Here is a 16919-nt window from a genome sequence, read left to right as displayed (position 1 = left end):
ACATTGCAAAGGACATCAAGATATAAGGGTGAATATTTAGGGCACCTTTAGAATCAATCTACTGCAACCACTAAGAAAGAGAAAAAGCACTTCTAATTAGATTATGATACTCATTGATTACAAGATATCACATTTCCTTCCTTCCTTCCTTCCTGTCTCTTTCTTTCTTTCTTTCTTCCTTTTTTTTTTTTTTGAGACAGAGTCTCACTCTGTCACCTAGGTAGAGTGCCCTGGCTCAAACTCTTGAAGTCCAGCAATCCACTTGCCTCAGCCTCCGGAATAGCTGGGATTATAGGAACTCACCATGATACCCAGTTACTTTTTTCTATTTTTAGTAGAGATGGGGTCGTGCTCTTGCTCAGGCCGCTCTCAAACTCCTGAACTCAAGCAATCTGCTCTTCTGGGCCTCTCAGAGTGCTAGGATTATAGGCATGAGCTACCTCTCCCAGCCAATACAGAATTCTACTGAAATACCATAAAAGTGAAAGACAGAACTAAGTAAGTACCCTACAGATTTTCTTTCATGCCAAATGCATTGTCTGGGAAAATTTGTCCCCAAACTATTTATTTCAATACATCACTGTTTAAATTGTACACAATTTAATGAAGAGAATACATAAATGATAAATAGTAGATATTGAAAACTAACACACAAGCACATTTCCTCTCCTACCTGTGATAATACAGGTGTCTTCTTTAAGGTCCTTTAAGGTCAAATTCTGCCCAGTGCTGTGTGATTTATACCCCCAATATTGACATCAGTGTTTACCTCGGGAGGATTCCCAAGTGTGTCAAGAAGAAATAATTAGAAGTGGAGTCCCACTGGAGAACATGCTCAGAGGAAAAATACCAATGAGTCCTACTGGGCTATAGCAAATCAAGTTATTCAGAAAAAAATCCCTATTTTATACTCTACTGAAGTTCAAATCAGTTGTCTGTTATGAATACTTGGGTAGATAGAACTTTAAACTATACTGAAGACTAAATCTAAAATACCCTACTGATGCTTAACCTCTTAAGACTCTGAATTCAGATAATTGTCTTTATTATTTCAAGAATGCTACTGTATTTCCTACGTTGTCCTTTAACAAGTTCATATAAATATATGTTCTAATAAAAGAGTGGAATGGGATACCTTTATCTGTGAACCTTGGTGCAGGTTTGGAAAACTTACTCTACAAAGGAACAAAGAGCTCAGACTGGCAAGGTCTGCAGAGAATTTACTGAGTTTGAGCAAGAGGAAGTCCATTTTGTTTTTTCTGCTGTGACCCCCTGCAAGGCAGCAGATGCCAGTGAAGGGACTTGGCTGTTTCCCCCTCCTCCCTTCAATGTAAAAGTCTGCACCTACCCTTGTGGTCCAAAATGCTTCATTATTTATGAAACACAGTAGTTCTTCCTCCCAACCATACCCATGCAGGAGCAGAGAGAACTCAACCGTCCATCAGCAGAATCTGGTTTAAGCTTCAGATGGAGAGCGTTTTTCCCTATTGTATGTCATAAGATGCTTTCAATGGCTACTTTGGTTTATGTCTCCAAGTTAAGACCTTGGATGTGGTTTAAGTATTTTATCCTAAGAAGGATAAGATATGAGACTTTGGTCAGACACGTGTAGTGCAGTTATTTTTTTGTAGTCTGTACACTGTACATTCTTCTTTCAATCTTTCTCTCTCTCTCCTTTTTTTCTCCTTTTTTTTTTTTTTGAGATAATGTCTCAGTCTGTTTTGTGGAATAGAATGTGGTGCTGTCATCATTGCCGCAACCTCAGTTTCCTGGGTCTAAATGATCCTCCTGCTTCAGCCTCCTGAGTAGCTGGGACTAAAGGCACTTGGCAACCACACTCAGCTAATTTTTAAATTTTGTGTAGAAATAGGGTCTCACTATGCTGGCCAGGCTGATTTCAATTCCTAGTCTCAAGTATCCTCCTGCCTTTGCTTCCCAAAGTTCTAAGCTTACAAGCATGGAGAGCCACACCTGTCCTCAATCTGTTTATATTACCTTATAATTAAGAATGGTTCTTAATATGAAGCCAGTCCTATTGATAATAATTTCTGTATCTTGTTTAAGAAACACAATCTCAGGTTATGAACATATTGTCTTACACTTTGTTCCAGAAGCTTTATTATTTTATCTTTAACATTATACACTTGTATCCTCCTAGAATTGATAGTTGCATATAGCATGACGAAGGGATAACAAAATGATGTATTTCAAATGGATAGCATATTGACCCAATAGCATTTATTGAGAAGTGCTCCTTTCCCAGTGCATCTCGATGCTCACCTTCATTGAAAACCCAGTGATCATGTAAGCATGTGTCTGCATCTGCCTGAACCAAAAACAGCTCTCTGTGTCATTCTTGTTTAATTTCTACCTGGGTACATACACAAACATCAACACACACAGTACATGGGTGTGGGATTTTAGACTGGCCATTGTTCTCTTTTAGAACTTTAAAAGAAGGTGTTTTATGGCTTCTGTTATTTCTGTTAATGGGACAACTGGTCCTCTTTGCATTGCTTTTATGAGCATAATCTCCCTCTCTTATCTAGTTTCTTTTGAGATTTTGCTACTGTTTTGTGGTTGAGCAATTTGACTCAGGTGACTGGAGAAGTTGTCCTGTTTGTGGTCTATTGAGCTTCTTTCATCTCTGTGCAAACATCTTTCATTAGTTTTGAAAATTCTTTTGACATGTTCTCTGTAAAGGTTGTGTTAGCCCTCTCTTTCACTTTTTACTTTCTAGAAATCTGGCCATATTTATGTGAAACCTATTTACTAAGTTCCTCACTTGTCAAGTGTTTATTTCAGTATTTTACATTTGTTTTCTGTGAGGCTCTCAGTCACCTTTGGGGGAGCTGTAGGCCTCTACACCTACAAAAACACACACTCACAAGGTGAGAAGACAGTGGTCCTCTGTAAACATGAGGTGTTATTATTAAAACAGTGTATACTACCTTGTATGTTGATATAATAGGTTTAGACATATTATTGATTAACCTTCTGGGTTCTTACACAGATTTCTAGCATTCAGTTTAGAAACCTATTGGTCATTTTTTTTTTTTTCTAAAGAGCCAAGAATTAAAGCAGGTATCATGGCAAAATACTAGACCACTAGTTGGTATGTTTTAGGCCAGAGGTGGAGTCCACTCAGGAAAGGACTAAAGCTGAACTGACAAAGGAATGTGCAATGAATGAGGCTCACATTTGAGGTTTGATACATTAAAATGGAATGCTGGCTTTGGGAAGCCGAGCAAGACTAACTAGAGATTAACTGAAATTTTTTTTCAAAAGCTTATTATGTATTTTAAAAAATGCTAGGAAGAAGTCTAAAACTCTATGACTAGCTCCTTACACAAAGAAAATCCAGTTCTGGTTTTATTGGTTTAATTCCCCAAAGTATAAATCATTTTTTTTTTTCACTTACATTAACTCCTTACTACTGAGGTTCTTACCTTGGGGCCTGGGCAGATAAAATTCTCTTAGAAAATTCAAAATTCCTATAAATTGATATAGATAACCAGAATCCATTTATCCAAATTTCTTTAGGGAAATTTCCCCATCCCTTCAAGAAAAAGATAAAAATGATTGATAAATTATGTTTAGACTAAACTCTACAAAATATCAGATGCTACATAAAATAAGAACACTAACTAAGGACAGTTGTGGTGGTTCACACCTGTAATCCTAGCACTCTGGGAGGTCAAAGAGGGTAGATCCCTTGAGCTCAGGTGTTTGAGACCAGCCTGAGCAAGAATAAGAAAGACCCTGTCTCTACTAAAAATAGAAAAATTAGCCAGGTGTTGTAGCAGGTGCCTGTAGTCCCACCCACTTGGGAGGCTGTGCAGAAGGATCTTATGAGCCCAAGAGTTTGAGTGAGGTTTCTGTGAGCGAGGCTGAGGCCATGGCATTCTAGCCTGGGAACCAGAATGAGACTCTGTCTAAAAAGGAACACACAAACAAACAAAGCAAACACTTAGTTAAAATCAGTAATGATGTTTACTTAGCAAACAATTTCCTTTTAAACAATTCTTTGGATAAAGCCTCCTTCACATCCTTGTTCCTCAGACTGTAAATCATAGGGTTCAACATGGGGATCACTGTGGTATAAAATACAGCCACCATTTTTCCCTGCTCCACAGACTCTTCTGATGGCGGTCTGAGGTACATGAGGAAAAGAGCTACAAAGAATATAGTGACAGCTGTCAGATGGGAGCCACAGGTAGAGAAAGCTTTGCGCCTACCCTCTGTAGAGCGGATCCTCAGAGTGGCAGGGAATATGTAAATATAGGAAATGAGGATGATAAGGAGAGAATAGGTGAAGTTGAAACCAGCCACAACAAACATGGACAACTCTTTGTTGTAAGTGTCTGAACAAGCCAGCTTAATCAGTGGAGGGTCAGCACAGTAGAAGTGGTTAATTTTGTTGTGGCCACAGAAAGACAGGTTGTAGGTCCACATGGTCTCCATCAGGCCAGTGAGGGCTCCGTACACGTAAGGCACAGAGACAAGGGCCATGCACACAGTCCTGGACATTTTGCTGCCATACAGCAGAGGGTTGCAGATGGCCATGTACCGATCAAAGGCCATCACAGCCAGAATATAGATCTCAACATGGACCAAGGCAATGAAAAGGTAACACTGCACCAGACAAGCAGGGTAGGAGATGGTTTTCTTCTCAGAGAGGAAAATTTCCAGCATCTTTGGAGTCACATTGGAGGAGAAGCAGAGATCCATAAAGGACAAGTGGCTCAGGAAAAAGTACATGGGGGTATGGAGCCTAGCGTTGACCTGGACCAGTACAATCATGCCCAGGTTCCCTGCCACTGTGACCACGTAAACTGCCAGAAAGAGCACGAAGAAGAAAACCTGTAATTCCAGACGATCAGTCAGTCCCAGGAGAATGAACTCAGTCACCAAGGTGAAGTTTTTTCTCATGATTTCCTTCAAAGGGAAATTAAAACACTGGGTCAGTTCTGAACTTGTTTAAACGGAAAAACTATCATATTTTCTTAGAGCATTGCTATGTGTTCCTCTTCTTCACTTTTTATTCTTTTCTGTGACTTTGCTTTATCTCAGGAAACACTATAAATAGTGGTTTAATTGAAAGGAGGATCTTTAATTAAAAATTAGTAATTACGGTCAACTGGCTTCTGGGTCTGTGTCACTACTCAGATGTAGACCTCTGTCTTTTAGTTCATTCTTTGTATAATACAAAGTGTCAGCAGGTCTTATTTTAGATTGACTAGCTTTTGTTTTTTTTTTAAAGGGAAAGATAGAAGAAATGAGAAATATCTTAAAAGTAGGACAGTTAAAAACCTTGCGAGAAAACTTTCAGAAAACCTTTTAACATTCTTCTGGTTAATTTAATACACCTCACAGATGCTAATTTTTCATAGCCAACTGAATTAGAGCACAGAAATGGCTGTGCCCAGCACACTAGTTGTAAGTGTAAAAACGGAGATTGAGGGCAAACAGATCATCCAGAACACAGACAGAGCCTGGACCCCCTTGCCCACAACCAGGTAAATGTTTCTTCTTCAAAATCAGAGGCCAAACCGGTCTTCATGGAGCAGCTCAACAAATAAACACATAAATGATTACAACCTCTTTTGTTTGTTTTATTCTCAAACTAGATTTGCTATGGGCAAAGAGTAGCTTCTGGCCACAAGAAGGTGATGAAAGGGGAGTGTGGAATTTTCATTCACTCCGATTTAAAACAGGCTCCCCTCCCTTCCTCCTTTCTTGCTCCGGAAGCAGAGTGAGCTATCCTGGAGGAAACAGATGAGAGCCACTCTTTACAGATGGCGGAAAAACAAGAGTGAATTAAACTGGAGCTCCTAAAATTTTAGTGAAGCTGAACTTATGTACTAGCTCAGAGTTTTATATAAAGGAGAAACGGACTTTTATCTTTGTTAAGTAATTGTTATTTTGTTTTGTTTTCTACAAAACTGAAGCCATTATCTGATTAATACAAGCATTCTAAGTCCATACTTAAGATTACTACAAGCCTGACTGCCATATAAGATACAACTCTATGAAATTACCATTATTTGTTAGCATTTAGTTTCTCAGGAGTTATACCCAAGGACTATGGGATGGCTTGAAAAGTGTGAGGATGAAACTTAGACAATGCTGCTGTCACCTGAGACATTTTCAAATTGCCTCCAACCTCCTTTTCGTCTATCCCCTGCCATTTAGGAATTCAGAATCTTCACAAATATACAAACACAGAAGGCACCGTGTTTTGTAATTCCATGGAAAGCTGAATAAAGATGAATATTTATTGCAAAACAGAATAAAAAGTAAAGTTTACACATGCAACGCATCCTTTCTGTTTCCCACCTGTGCTCAAACACGGAGGATTTTCCACTGGCTGTTTCATGGTGCTTAGTCCTCAGATTCACTGTACCTCTCTGCTTTCTCTTATTTCTTCCTTCTTCGATCTCTCTCCTCTCCTGAAATGACCTCAGAACACTGTAATGTTTCTCTCTATCTTATTCTGAGGTGGTCCCTTTTGTGGGCTTCTAATCACAAGCCAGCTCTAGCTCTGTCTTTGCCTAGGGAGCACATTAAGGTGTTCTGAAAACTGAAAGTCTTTTTATACACTAGGAATCATCATCTTTAGAAGGATGGTGAACTGATAACTCCCCTTCTCTCTTTTCCTCTCTCTTCCCTCCTGACTGATTACAGAGTCTTTCTGACTGTGCATATTATGTACATAGACAGAGAGGTATTACATACACAGATGTACACGTGTATGTATACATACATATATGTGTGTGTGCACATATAGACGGATATACTTTTTGTTTTAGTGGGTATGCATATATTTTTAGGAGGATTGGGTAACAGGATGCCTCTCTCATTTCCTCATCTCCTACCAGAGAGCCCTGGAACACCATCTTACACTCTCCTATGTATTCGTCCTATCCTCCATGAAAGCGATTTGTGAGGAGATTGGGCCTTCAAAACATTAAAAATTATTTTTAGCCAATTTTTTTTCAGCATCTTCAGTACTGTTATTTATCTCACAAAATCAACTCAAAGTTTTTGGAATTTGGACTTTAAAAAATTACATCTATGACCAGGCACAGTGCCTTTCGCTAGGTTGGTATTCCTAACATTTTGAGAGGCCAAGGCTGAAAGATTGCTCAAGGCCAGAAGTTCAAGACCAGCTTGAGCAACATAGGGAGACCTTGTCTTTACTAAAAAACAAACAAACAAACAAATGAATGAATACATAAATAAATAAAAAGAAAAAGAAAGATCAGCTGAGTGTAGCAGTACATGTCTGTAATGCCACCTACTCAGAAGGCTGAGGCCAGAGGAATGCTTGAGCCTGAGAGTTTGAGTTTGCAGTCAGCTATTATAAGGCTACTGCACCGTAGTCCACACAACAAAGTGAGACGTGAGACTGTGTCTCAAAGAAAAACAAAAATGAAACAAAGCAAAACACTGAAAAACAAACAATTACAATTAGGCTACATATTAGCTCTACAATTTTAGATAACTGCCAGGCATATTAATCTTCTCACCTTAAAATATTGTTGAAGAGATATTCCTTGAGAATAACAAGGTATATATAAAGATCAGATAACATACAAGGCACATAAAGCTATCACAAGAAAATGTACTTTCTTCCTCCACTTCTTTAATCTTTAGACCAAATACAAATCCTCAGATTTTGCACCTGGGTACGTCACAGACACCCAGCCACATTCTTTTCGGTATGGTCATTTAACTAGTTCCAACCATGCACTCATTTCTGCCTAATAAGTATTTGGATTCTGGGTATAAATAATAATTCTTTGCCTAGCTGCTAACAACTCAAAATAGACAGCTCTACATATAAAGAGGTAGAAAAACCAATGGGCCTTTAAGAATAATAATGAAGGAATATTTTGCTTGTCTTTATAAAGTTGACTGTTTTCCCCTAATGTATTAAAAAACATCATGACAAAGCAATCAATTCTTCTAATTACAAATTCCCTGAAGAAATGTTGGGGGCTTTTCACATGAGCGTTATAAACAGTTTAAGTGTGTCTTCCATGCCATCTTCATCTCTCTTGCTGATGGCCTTACCCTGTACTCCCTGTCAGCATGTCCTATTTCAGATTGATTAGCTTCTACCTCGCTGCCTCTATTACTCAGCAGACAGGGCTGCATTTTATAGAAAGTGTATTACTCGTTCGCTCCACTTGGCCATCAATGCAGCAAAGCATATTTGACCACACAGTGTTACTGCAGTGTCATTTCGTTTGGAGAAAAATTAAATTGTGGCTATTTTTTGCTTATCTTGCATTGTTATTTTTAGAAAAGTCTAAGACATAAATGAATGCAATTAAAGAAATATGAATAATTCAAATGATTGCTATATTTTCTTTATTTTCCTAAACCATGATGTACTATGTACAGTTGTCAAATTTCTTGGTGATCAAGCGTTTTTTAAAAATTTTTTTTATTAAATCATAGTTGTGTACATCAATGCATTCATGGGGTACAGTGTGCTGGTTTTATATACAATTTGAAATACTTTCATCAAACTGGTTAACATAGGCTTCATGACATCTTCTTAGTTATTGTGTTAAGACATTTATATTTCTTTTTAATATATGTGATTCATAAATTAATGTTTATAAACTCAATATACTGAGCATTTTTCACATAGAATTTTACTGGAAATTCATTAAAAGTCAAAGTAAACGTTATTAATCCTATTTTATGTTGAAAGACCTGAGCTTTAGTGAGAATAATCAATTTTCCCAAATTTAATAAGCAAACGAGTAAACCAGTGGATAATAAAACTCAGATCTACAAATCTATCACTAACATACTTGCCTTCTTTTGCTGCTAGTTCATCTCATTTTATGGTTAAACATTTATTACCAGGAATTAAAAATGTCTTTGTTTTCCAGGTACATGGAATCAATGCCAGACAAATTCATTATAACATTTAACGGGAGAGGAAATCAAGCAAAGTGGCTTTAGTTGCACTGAGTATTTCTGCTTTTACAGGCTAATGTCTGAGAGTTTTAGCCCAGTCACCTTCCTTCACTTTCTGCATCTTTAAAATGTATGAATGTCTACTACAGAAAATCCTAGGTCACTTCCATTTCAAAACCCAACGCATGTCTAGGTATCTTAATGCAGATGTTTAGGACAAGTTTTTCTCCCAGAGAGCTTACTGGAACTCAGCTTCTGAGCAGAAACTTCGGGAATAAGGGCAGATTATGCAGTTCAGGACCCTGATAACAGGGAATTGGGTGGGACAACACCAAACCTCTACAGAAAAGAAGCAGCGGTAAGATGTGGGGGGAAATGGAAAAGATAAATAGCAAATTAGTATAATTCTCCTAAAATTACTTCCTAGATGAAAGGAGAGAGACAGAAATTTGGATAGAAATAAAAATGGCCTGAGGGGGAGACTCTCAGTTGCTAGACAGCTAATAATTCCAAATTGTGGGGTCCTCACCACCCACACACACCTGTTCTGCTTTGTTAAAATAAGATTTTTGCTCGTCACAGAATCCTCTCAAGTGCACGATGAAGAATGATTGGAAGGAAACATTCCCTTCAAGTTTCTAAGCACCTTAAAAACTGTTGATGTTTCCTTATATGTCACAGTCCGCTTTATGATGCTGTGACAAAATGCCACAGGCTAGGTCATTTATAATAAATAGACATTTATTTGCCTCATGATTCTGGAAACTTGAAAGCCCAAGAGCATAGAGCCGGCATCTGACTAGGGCCTTCTTGCTATGTCATCCCATAGAGAAAAGCGGAAGGGAAGAGAGAGCAAGAGTGAGAAATCAAATTATCTCAAGCTTTTTTTATAGCTATCATTAATTCATTTATGGATTTAGGCTGAAACTCCACCCCCCAGAAGCCCCTACTGATTGAAGGGCCCAAACATAGTGACCCTCTGTGATATGGAGTTTTTATATAGGCACTCTGTTCTGCAGGAAGCAGATAATTGGTAAATATGTCATGTGGACTAGATTTGGGAGTTTCCGATTCTGCCATCTTGCTCTAGAACAGGTTTTTAAATCCTTACTATTTTCTACTTTCATATTTAAATTCCAACATTAACAAATAAAATAACCTGTAATTTTATATCCTGACATCTGAACTCTATGGGAAATATGGAATTTTGTTTGCTTAACTTCTTAATTATTACAGCCATAATTGTTTGTCTTGGAAAATTTGAACATAGCTATTAATATCATGTTTTACTTCTCCTTATTCCTAGTACTGTACAGGTTCATATAGTATATACACACACACACACACACACACACACATACATATATATAATCGTGAACACTATTTTCATAAATTACTATGTAAAATGATTTTCCCTTTCCTCACTAGGAACATCACTATTTTAGTGGCTATCCTACACTCTAATACAAAACGTTTCTCCTTCAAACAAAACACTTCACACTTTCCTTTGGGTCAGAGCCTTCAACTCCTTCAACCATGCTAGTTGTGTATAGTCAGGTTCCATCTGTGGGTAGATGCCTAGATGCCTAGGCCTTTCCACTTATTAAGCACAGGTAGCTCTTGGCTGCCACCAGTGGGTAGAGTGCCAGCCCCACATACAGAGGGTAGTGGGTTTGAACCTTTCCCTGGCCAGCTAAAACAGCAGTGGCAACTGCAACAAACAATAGCTGGGCATTGTGGCGGGTGCCTGTAGTATGAGCTTTGAGGGAGGCTGAGGCAAGAGAATCACTTAAGCCCAGGAGTTAGAGGTTGCTGTGAGCTGTGATGTGACAGCACTCTACTTCTCCATATTTGTATTTTCTAGTCATTTAAAATGAACATCCTTTTATAACTTGGAAACTTATCATGAAATATTCCAGGCCCATCCATAATAAAACGGAATACCATTTTGGAAAGGTTTCCCTTAAAACAAATATTATTCTAAAATTACCCATAAGATAATGAATTCAATTGTTTTCCCCAAATGGTTTTCTATGTGTGTTCAATACTTGAACGAAGAGCGCTACTTGTAAAATGGCTATGGCAAAGATAATTCTAATTAATTCATCATTTTCTAGTGACCAATCTAGATAAAACATATTAACTCATTTTTATTCACTAAGAATCTAAGACTGCATTCAAGTTTTTGTCATCATCTGACTAATAGTGACAAAAATCTAAAACTAAAACAAAAAGAGAAGATACAAGTATATAAGTAAGAATTTCCATTCCTGCCTGGCCCAGGGAAGATTCTCTCTGAGACACTAGTAGTCTAAGCTTTGAGTTATGGAGAATGATTTATACCCAAGCTGTAATTTGGAGCTTTTATTCCTAAAATATTTTTCAACACATCCTGAAGAAATAATTACAATGTTACTGCAAAAGATAACTCCAGGGAAAAACAGTAATTGGCACAGACTCACACCCAGTAGACTCAGGATATGAGCAATGTGATTTCATCAGTTTAACAATCATTTGACCCTATTGCTTTGGGTGATCAGGAGATTATCCTCACATGAGTTTTGCATTTTGGGTCCCCATTTATTACAGTTAATTGAATAAAACAATTAATAAAGGTATAAAATAATGACATAATTTATGTACTTCGAAGTTCCTGTGATCTGACTGTCATCTGACCTTTCAAATCTGAATGGTGCATTGCACAGCACTATCCACAAAATGCTAGAATAAAGTGGTTAAATTATAAAATCCAGTTAATAATTTGTATGAGACCTCATAATGAGCTGTAGTATACTTCAAAGTGTTTGATTCAAGAATTAAAAATTAATATTTTAAGGAAAACCTATGAGCATGTAATTTAGCAATATGTCATTTATTTGTCAACACATAAAAACAAACAGGATAAAGATAAAAAATTCTGATCTACTTTTGCTTCCCATTTTCCTAAATATCCACTTTCTATTCATCCAAGAGATACAAATAAAAACAAGATGTACCATGTACACAAGCTCAAATAGTATTAATATTTAGTCTAATTATGAAGGCAAAACAGATATATGTATCCTTCACTAAGGGCACATTCTCCAAAAATATACTGAAATCAAAGAATCTAGACACAAAAGAAAATATCTACTTGATTCAGTTTATGTGAAATGGTAAAACACATTTAAAAAAAAATCTTTGGTTGATTTTTGTTAGAGTGTATCAGTTATTATTAAGGGCTCGGCATCCATGGAAGAAACAGTCTGCAAAGGGATAAAAGGAATTTTAGGGGTGATGTAAATTGTCTACCTCAGTTGTGTACACATTGGTCAAAATACATTGCTTGAAATTAAAAGTGGTTATATTTTATTGAAGGTAAATTATATATTAATAAAATGAAATTTCTAAAACCTCTCCATGGTGTTATTATTATCCCAAATAAGAGTAAGTTAAGTTACAACAACAATAACAAATCCAGTAACTTGCCCAAAGGGCACATAGCAAACTTTAGAAAGAATACTAAATTTGTTTGTACTGGAAAATCTATTATAGTATAGTGTGTCCATGGGGAGCAGTAGATGGTGAAGAAGTGAATTCATTCTGTTTATAAGTTTTATAAGTTATGTGGAAGTAACAAAAATAACATAGGAGAGAATGTTTATATGGGCTATGCTAACGTGTGTAATAGGAGGTGGTAAAATATGCATTATAAGTGTAATTTGATACATTAAAATGTATACTTACTCCTTAGATCAACTTAAAAAATTATCAAAAGCGATGTAGTTGAAAATTGTGATGATAAAGAAATAAAATGAAATATTAATAACTACATTGACTTAACTCAAAGATGTCAGGAATAGTGAACAGAGGAAAGAACAGAGGAACAAAGGCAAATTCAAATAGATACTAATAATTACTAGATACAGCATTTTTGGATTTATACCAATGTAGCAATATTTTCAATATAGCAATAATTACATTAAACATAAATAGACTAAATCCATTTATGAAAAATCAGAAATTTCCAGACCATTCAAAATTAATAATCAACAGTATGGTCTCTATAGAAATTGTACTTTAAAAGCACAGATAGATTGAAATGAACATGATAAAAAGTAAGGTAACATGCAAGAGGTGAGCCTAAGAAAGCTGATAGAGCTATGTGAGTATAAAAAAACATAAACTTCATGATAAGAAGCACTACCAGAAATGAAGAGAAATGTTTCATAATGGAAAAGGCCTATTCAAAACACAGACATAGAAATCTTAAACATGTATGCATTTACTGAAAGACCTTCAAATATGTTGAAATACAAACTTGAGAAGAAAGCAGACATAATGTTAGACATTTTAACATCACTGGTAAATGTTAATGTAAATAAATCATAAAGTACCAAGACATATAATATCTGAAGTACTATTATTGAATTTTACTTAATCACAATTATCTAACATGGTTTCTACAACTTCAGAATGCATATTTCTTTTAGTATAGAAGAAATTTGAACAAACATACACCATATTCTAATATATACAGCAAATGCTCAATGAATTTATCTCATTAAAATGTAAGGGATGTGCTCTTAGAAGATAATATAATTAATTAGAAACAAAATAAAATGAAATGTTTTATATTTTCAAATAAAATATATATTTAAAATCCTCAAGTATAGGTTAATTAAATAACACTCTCCCAATAACCCGTATGTTAAAAATAAGTCATCAAAAAAATCCAAAATACATTGCAAACTAAATAATATAAGTTTTATAAAAATTAAAGCAATGTGTGAAGAAAATGTATTTATATGAAACAAGAAGAAAGTCTCAAAGAAAAATCCAAACTTTCATTTTAAATATCCATTAAAAAGTTAAAATTAAACATCATAAAAATAAGGAAGCAACTGCAACAAATTAAGGAAATAGAAAAAATAAGCAATTAAAAAATTAAAATTGGTTATTTTAAAAGTTTAATTAAATCAATAATCCTACTATCTAATCAATAAAAGTACAAAAGCCCCAATTGTTCATCTCAAGACTAGAAAATACTTGAAAAGATAGGTAATAGGGATATCACGGTCTCATGAAATAAATTTGAAATGCTTCTCCTTTCTCCATTTTTCTTAAAAAGTTTAAGTAAAATGGTGTTATTTCTTAAACATGTGTTAGAATTTACAAGGAGAATTATTGAGGTTGAGAGTTCCCTGTGTGGAAAGTTTGTTATTGTGAATACAATTTTTAAAATAGATATGCAGCTATTCAGATGTTCTGCTATTGTCTGGTTTGGTATTGTGTGTCTTTTAAGGAATTTGCCCATTTCACTTATGCTAAAAATTTACTAATATAAAATTTCACATAATATTCCCTTATTATCCTATGTCTACTATCTTTTTAAATATCATCTACTCTTGAAATGAACAAAAACAACAAATGTAGAGATCTTGCTAATATAGCATTTAACGTGTAACTTAAATATATTCATACATATACATTGTATGCCTTTTGTTTTCTAATGGTGCCATGGTAGAGTTTGTCTTCCAAGTAACAAATTTAGGAAATATTCAGCATTCTGAGGCAATTAAAGAGAATTTTGGAGAACTTTATTTGTCTCCTAAATCATTGATTATTTCACAAAGCCTGAGGAAAAATATTTTGTTTTGCTGGGGTTTATGAAGGTGCAATTTATGTTCTCCTCCTAGATCAAATTCTTGCCTTCATGGCACATATAAAGAGGCTATATTGGGTCTATGCTCAGGAAGGACAAATTTAATATTGCTTACCTAACCATAATTAGGAATAGAAAACAAGGTCAAAAGAAGGTAAATACTCTTATCCAGTATGTTTCATTGCTTACTCAGTTTCTGCATTTCTTCCTTAAACTTAAATTCTTACTCTCAGATCAACCTGTATAAAAGTAAGTAAAAGAGAAAGTGGTCACCCTAGACTAGAGTTCAGAGGAAGTGGTCACCCTAGACTAGAGTTCAGAGGAAAGTGGTCACTCTGAACGAGATGTCAGAGGAAAGTGGTCACCATAGACTAGAGGTAAGAGGAAAGTGGTCACCCTGGACTAGAGGTCAGAGGAAAGTGTTTACCCTGGACTAGAGGTCAGAGGAAAGTGGTCACCCTGGGCTAAAGGTCAGAGGAAAGAGGTCACCCTGGACTAGAGATCAGAGGAAAGTGGTTACTCTGGACTAGAGGTCAGAGGAAAGTGGTCACATGGCCTAGAGGTCAGAGGAAAGTGGTCACCCTGAACTAGAAGTAGGAGGAAAGTGGTCACCCTAGACTAGAGGTCAGAGGACAGTGATTACCCTGGACTAGAGGTCACAGGAAAATGGTCACTTGGACTAAAAGTCAGAGGAAAGTGGTCACCTTAGACTAGAGTTCAGAGGAAAGTGGTCACCCTAGACTAGAGATCAGAGGAAAGAGGTCACATGGACTAGAGGTCAGAGGATAGTGGTCACCCTGGACTAGAGGGTCAGAGGAAAGTGGTTATCCTAGACTAGAGATAGGAGAAAAGTGATTACTCTGGACTAAAGGTCAGAGAAAAGTGGTCACCCTAGACTAGAGTTCTGAGGAAAGCAGTCACCCTGGACTAGAGATCACAGGAAAGGGGTCACTTGGACTAGAGGTCAGAGGAAAGTGGTCACCCTGGTATAAAGGTCAGAGGAAAGTGGTTTCCCTGGACAACATGGCCAAAGGAAAGTGGTCACCCCGGACTAGAGGGTTGGAAGAAATTGGTCACCCTAGATGAGCGGGCTGATGGAAGAGATGGGTTTGTGTAGCTGAGAGGGCTGGATGCATACACTCCAGTCTATGGAAAGCATGATCACTGCCACCTCTTCACTACATAAGTGCATTTGTAAATAGAGGAAACTACTACTATGAACTGCAAAGTTTCTAGTTTAACTTAGTCAGGAGAAGAGTACAGAAGGATGTTTCTTAAAGACTCCTCTATCAAAAGGAGGAGATAAGAATAAGAATAGAAATAAATCCAAGAAACTGAAGCTTGCAACACAACTATAAAGAATATTAAATCTCACTTTCTCCAATATATTTTTTAATTTAAAAATATTAGGAGGGTAACATCATTCTACACAGATGTAGAGAAAATAATTTTATGTTTCATTTAGACCCAGAAAAGAGCCTGAATAGCTAAAGCAATCTTAAGCAAATAGAACAAATCTAGAGGCATCACATTATTAGACTTTAAACTATACTACAGGGTGATAGTAACCAAAACAGTGTGGTATTAGTACAAAATAGACATGTGACATCATATGGCAATGGAACAAAACAATGAACTCAGATATAAAACCATCTACCTACAACAACTGATCTTTAAAAAGGCAAACTACAACATTACTAGGGAAAAGGAAGCTCTCCTGGGATGACTAGATCTTTAAGATTATATTTTGCCAAAAATTTAGAATTATGGGCTGGCCCAGTGGCTCACTCTTGTAATCCTAGCACTCTGGGAAGCCAAGGCATGAAGATCATTTCTGCTCAAGAGCTCAAGACCACCTCGAAAAAAAAAGTGAGACCTCATCTCTACTAATAAAGGAGACATTAACCTGGCACTGTGGCAGGCAGCTGTAGTCCCAGCCACTTGGAAGGCTGAGGTAGGGGGATATCTTGAACTCAGGAGTTTGAAGTTGCCATTAGCTAGGCTGATACTATGGCACACTAACCTCCGGCAGCAAAGTGAGACCCTGTCTAAATAAATAAATAAATTATAGTTATGCTTTATTGGAAAGTGAAGGTGATGTCACAGTAGTGATTATATTTCGTCTTAACACATTCTTGAAAGCCTGCTTAACATCTCTGTTCCGCAGACTGTAGATGAGTGGATTAAGCACTGGACTGACAAAGGTATAGAAGACAGATATTATTTTGGATTCCTCCACGGTCTTATCTGTTGGTGGTCTTACATACATGCAGAAGAGTGTCCCATAGAACAGGGTGACAGCCAACATGTGGGAACCACAGGTGGAGAAGGCCTT

The 16919-nt window shown here is 36.5% G+C and overlaps 2 protein-coding genes across 2 annotated transcripts in view; both read right to left on the bottom strand.

Annotated features, from left to right (window-relative positions):
* Window positions 1–3993: 3993 nt before the first annotated feature.
* LOC100948485 (olfactory receptor 5M8) lies at window positions 3994–4932 on the bottom strand. Its single transcript, XM_012813147.1, has one exon. It carries the CDS (start codon window positions 4930–4932, stop codon window positions 3994–3996), a length of 939 nt encoding a protein of 312 aa, XP_012668601.1.
* An 11723-nt stretch (window positions 4933–16655) lies between these two features.
* The window catches only part of LOC100948168 (olfactory receptor 1030-like), a 10728-nt gene continuing 10464 nt past the window's right edge, over window positions 16656–16919 (bottom strand). Inside the window, exon 2 of the mRNA XM_003802466.2 lies at window positions 16656–16916. Within this exon, the coding sequence (XP_003802514.2) occupies window positions 16656–16916 (261 nt within the window). The remainder of the gene's footprint in view (window positions 16917–16919) is intronic.

Source organism: Otolemur garnettii, unplaced genomic scaffold (genome assembly GCF_000181295.1).
Source record: "Otolemur garnettii isolate 467f Iridium unplaced genomic scaffold, OtoGar3 scaffold00247, whole genome shotgun sequence".
Classification (NCBI taxonomy): Eukaryota; Metazoa; Chordata; class Mammalia; order Primates; family Galagidae; genus Otolemur; species Otolemur garnettii.
The sequence above is the reverse complement of the archived record's forward strand: the minus strand, read 5'-3'. Positions and strand labels throughout refer to the sequence as shown.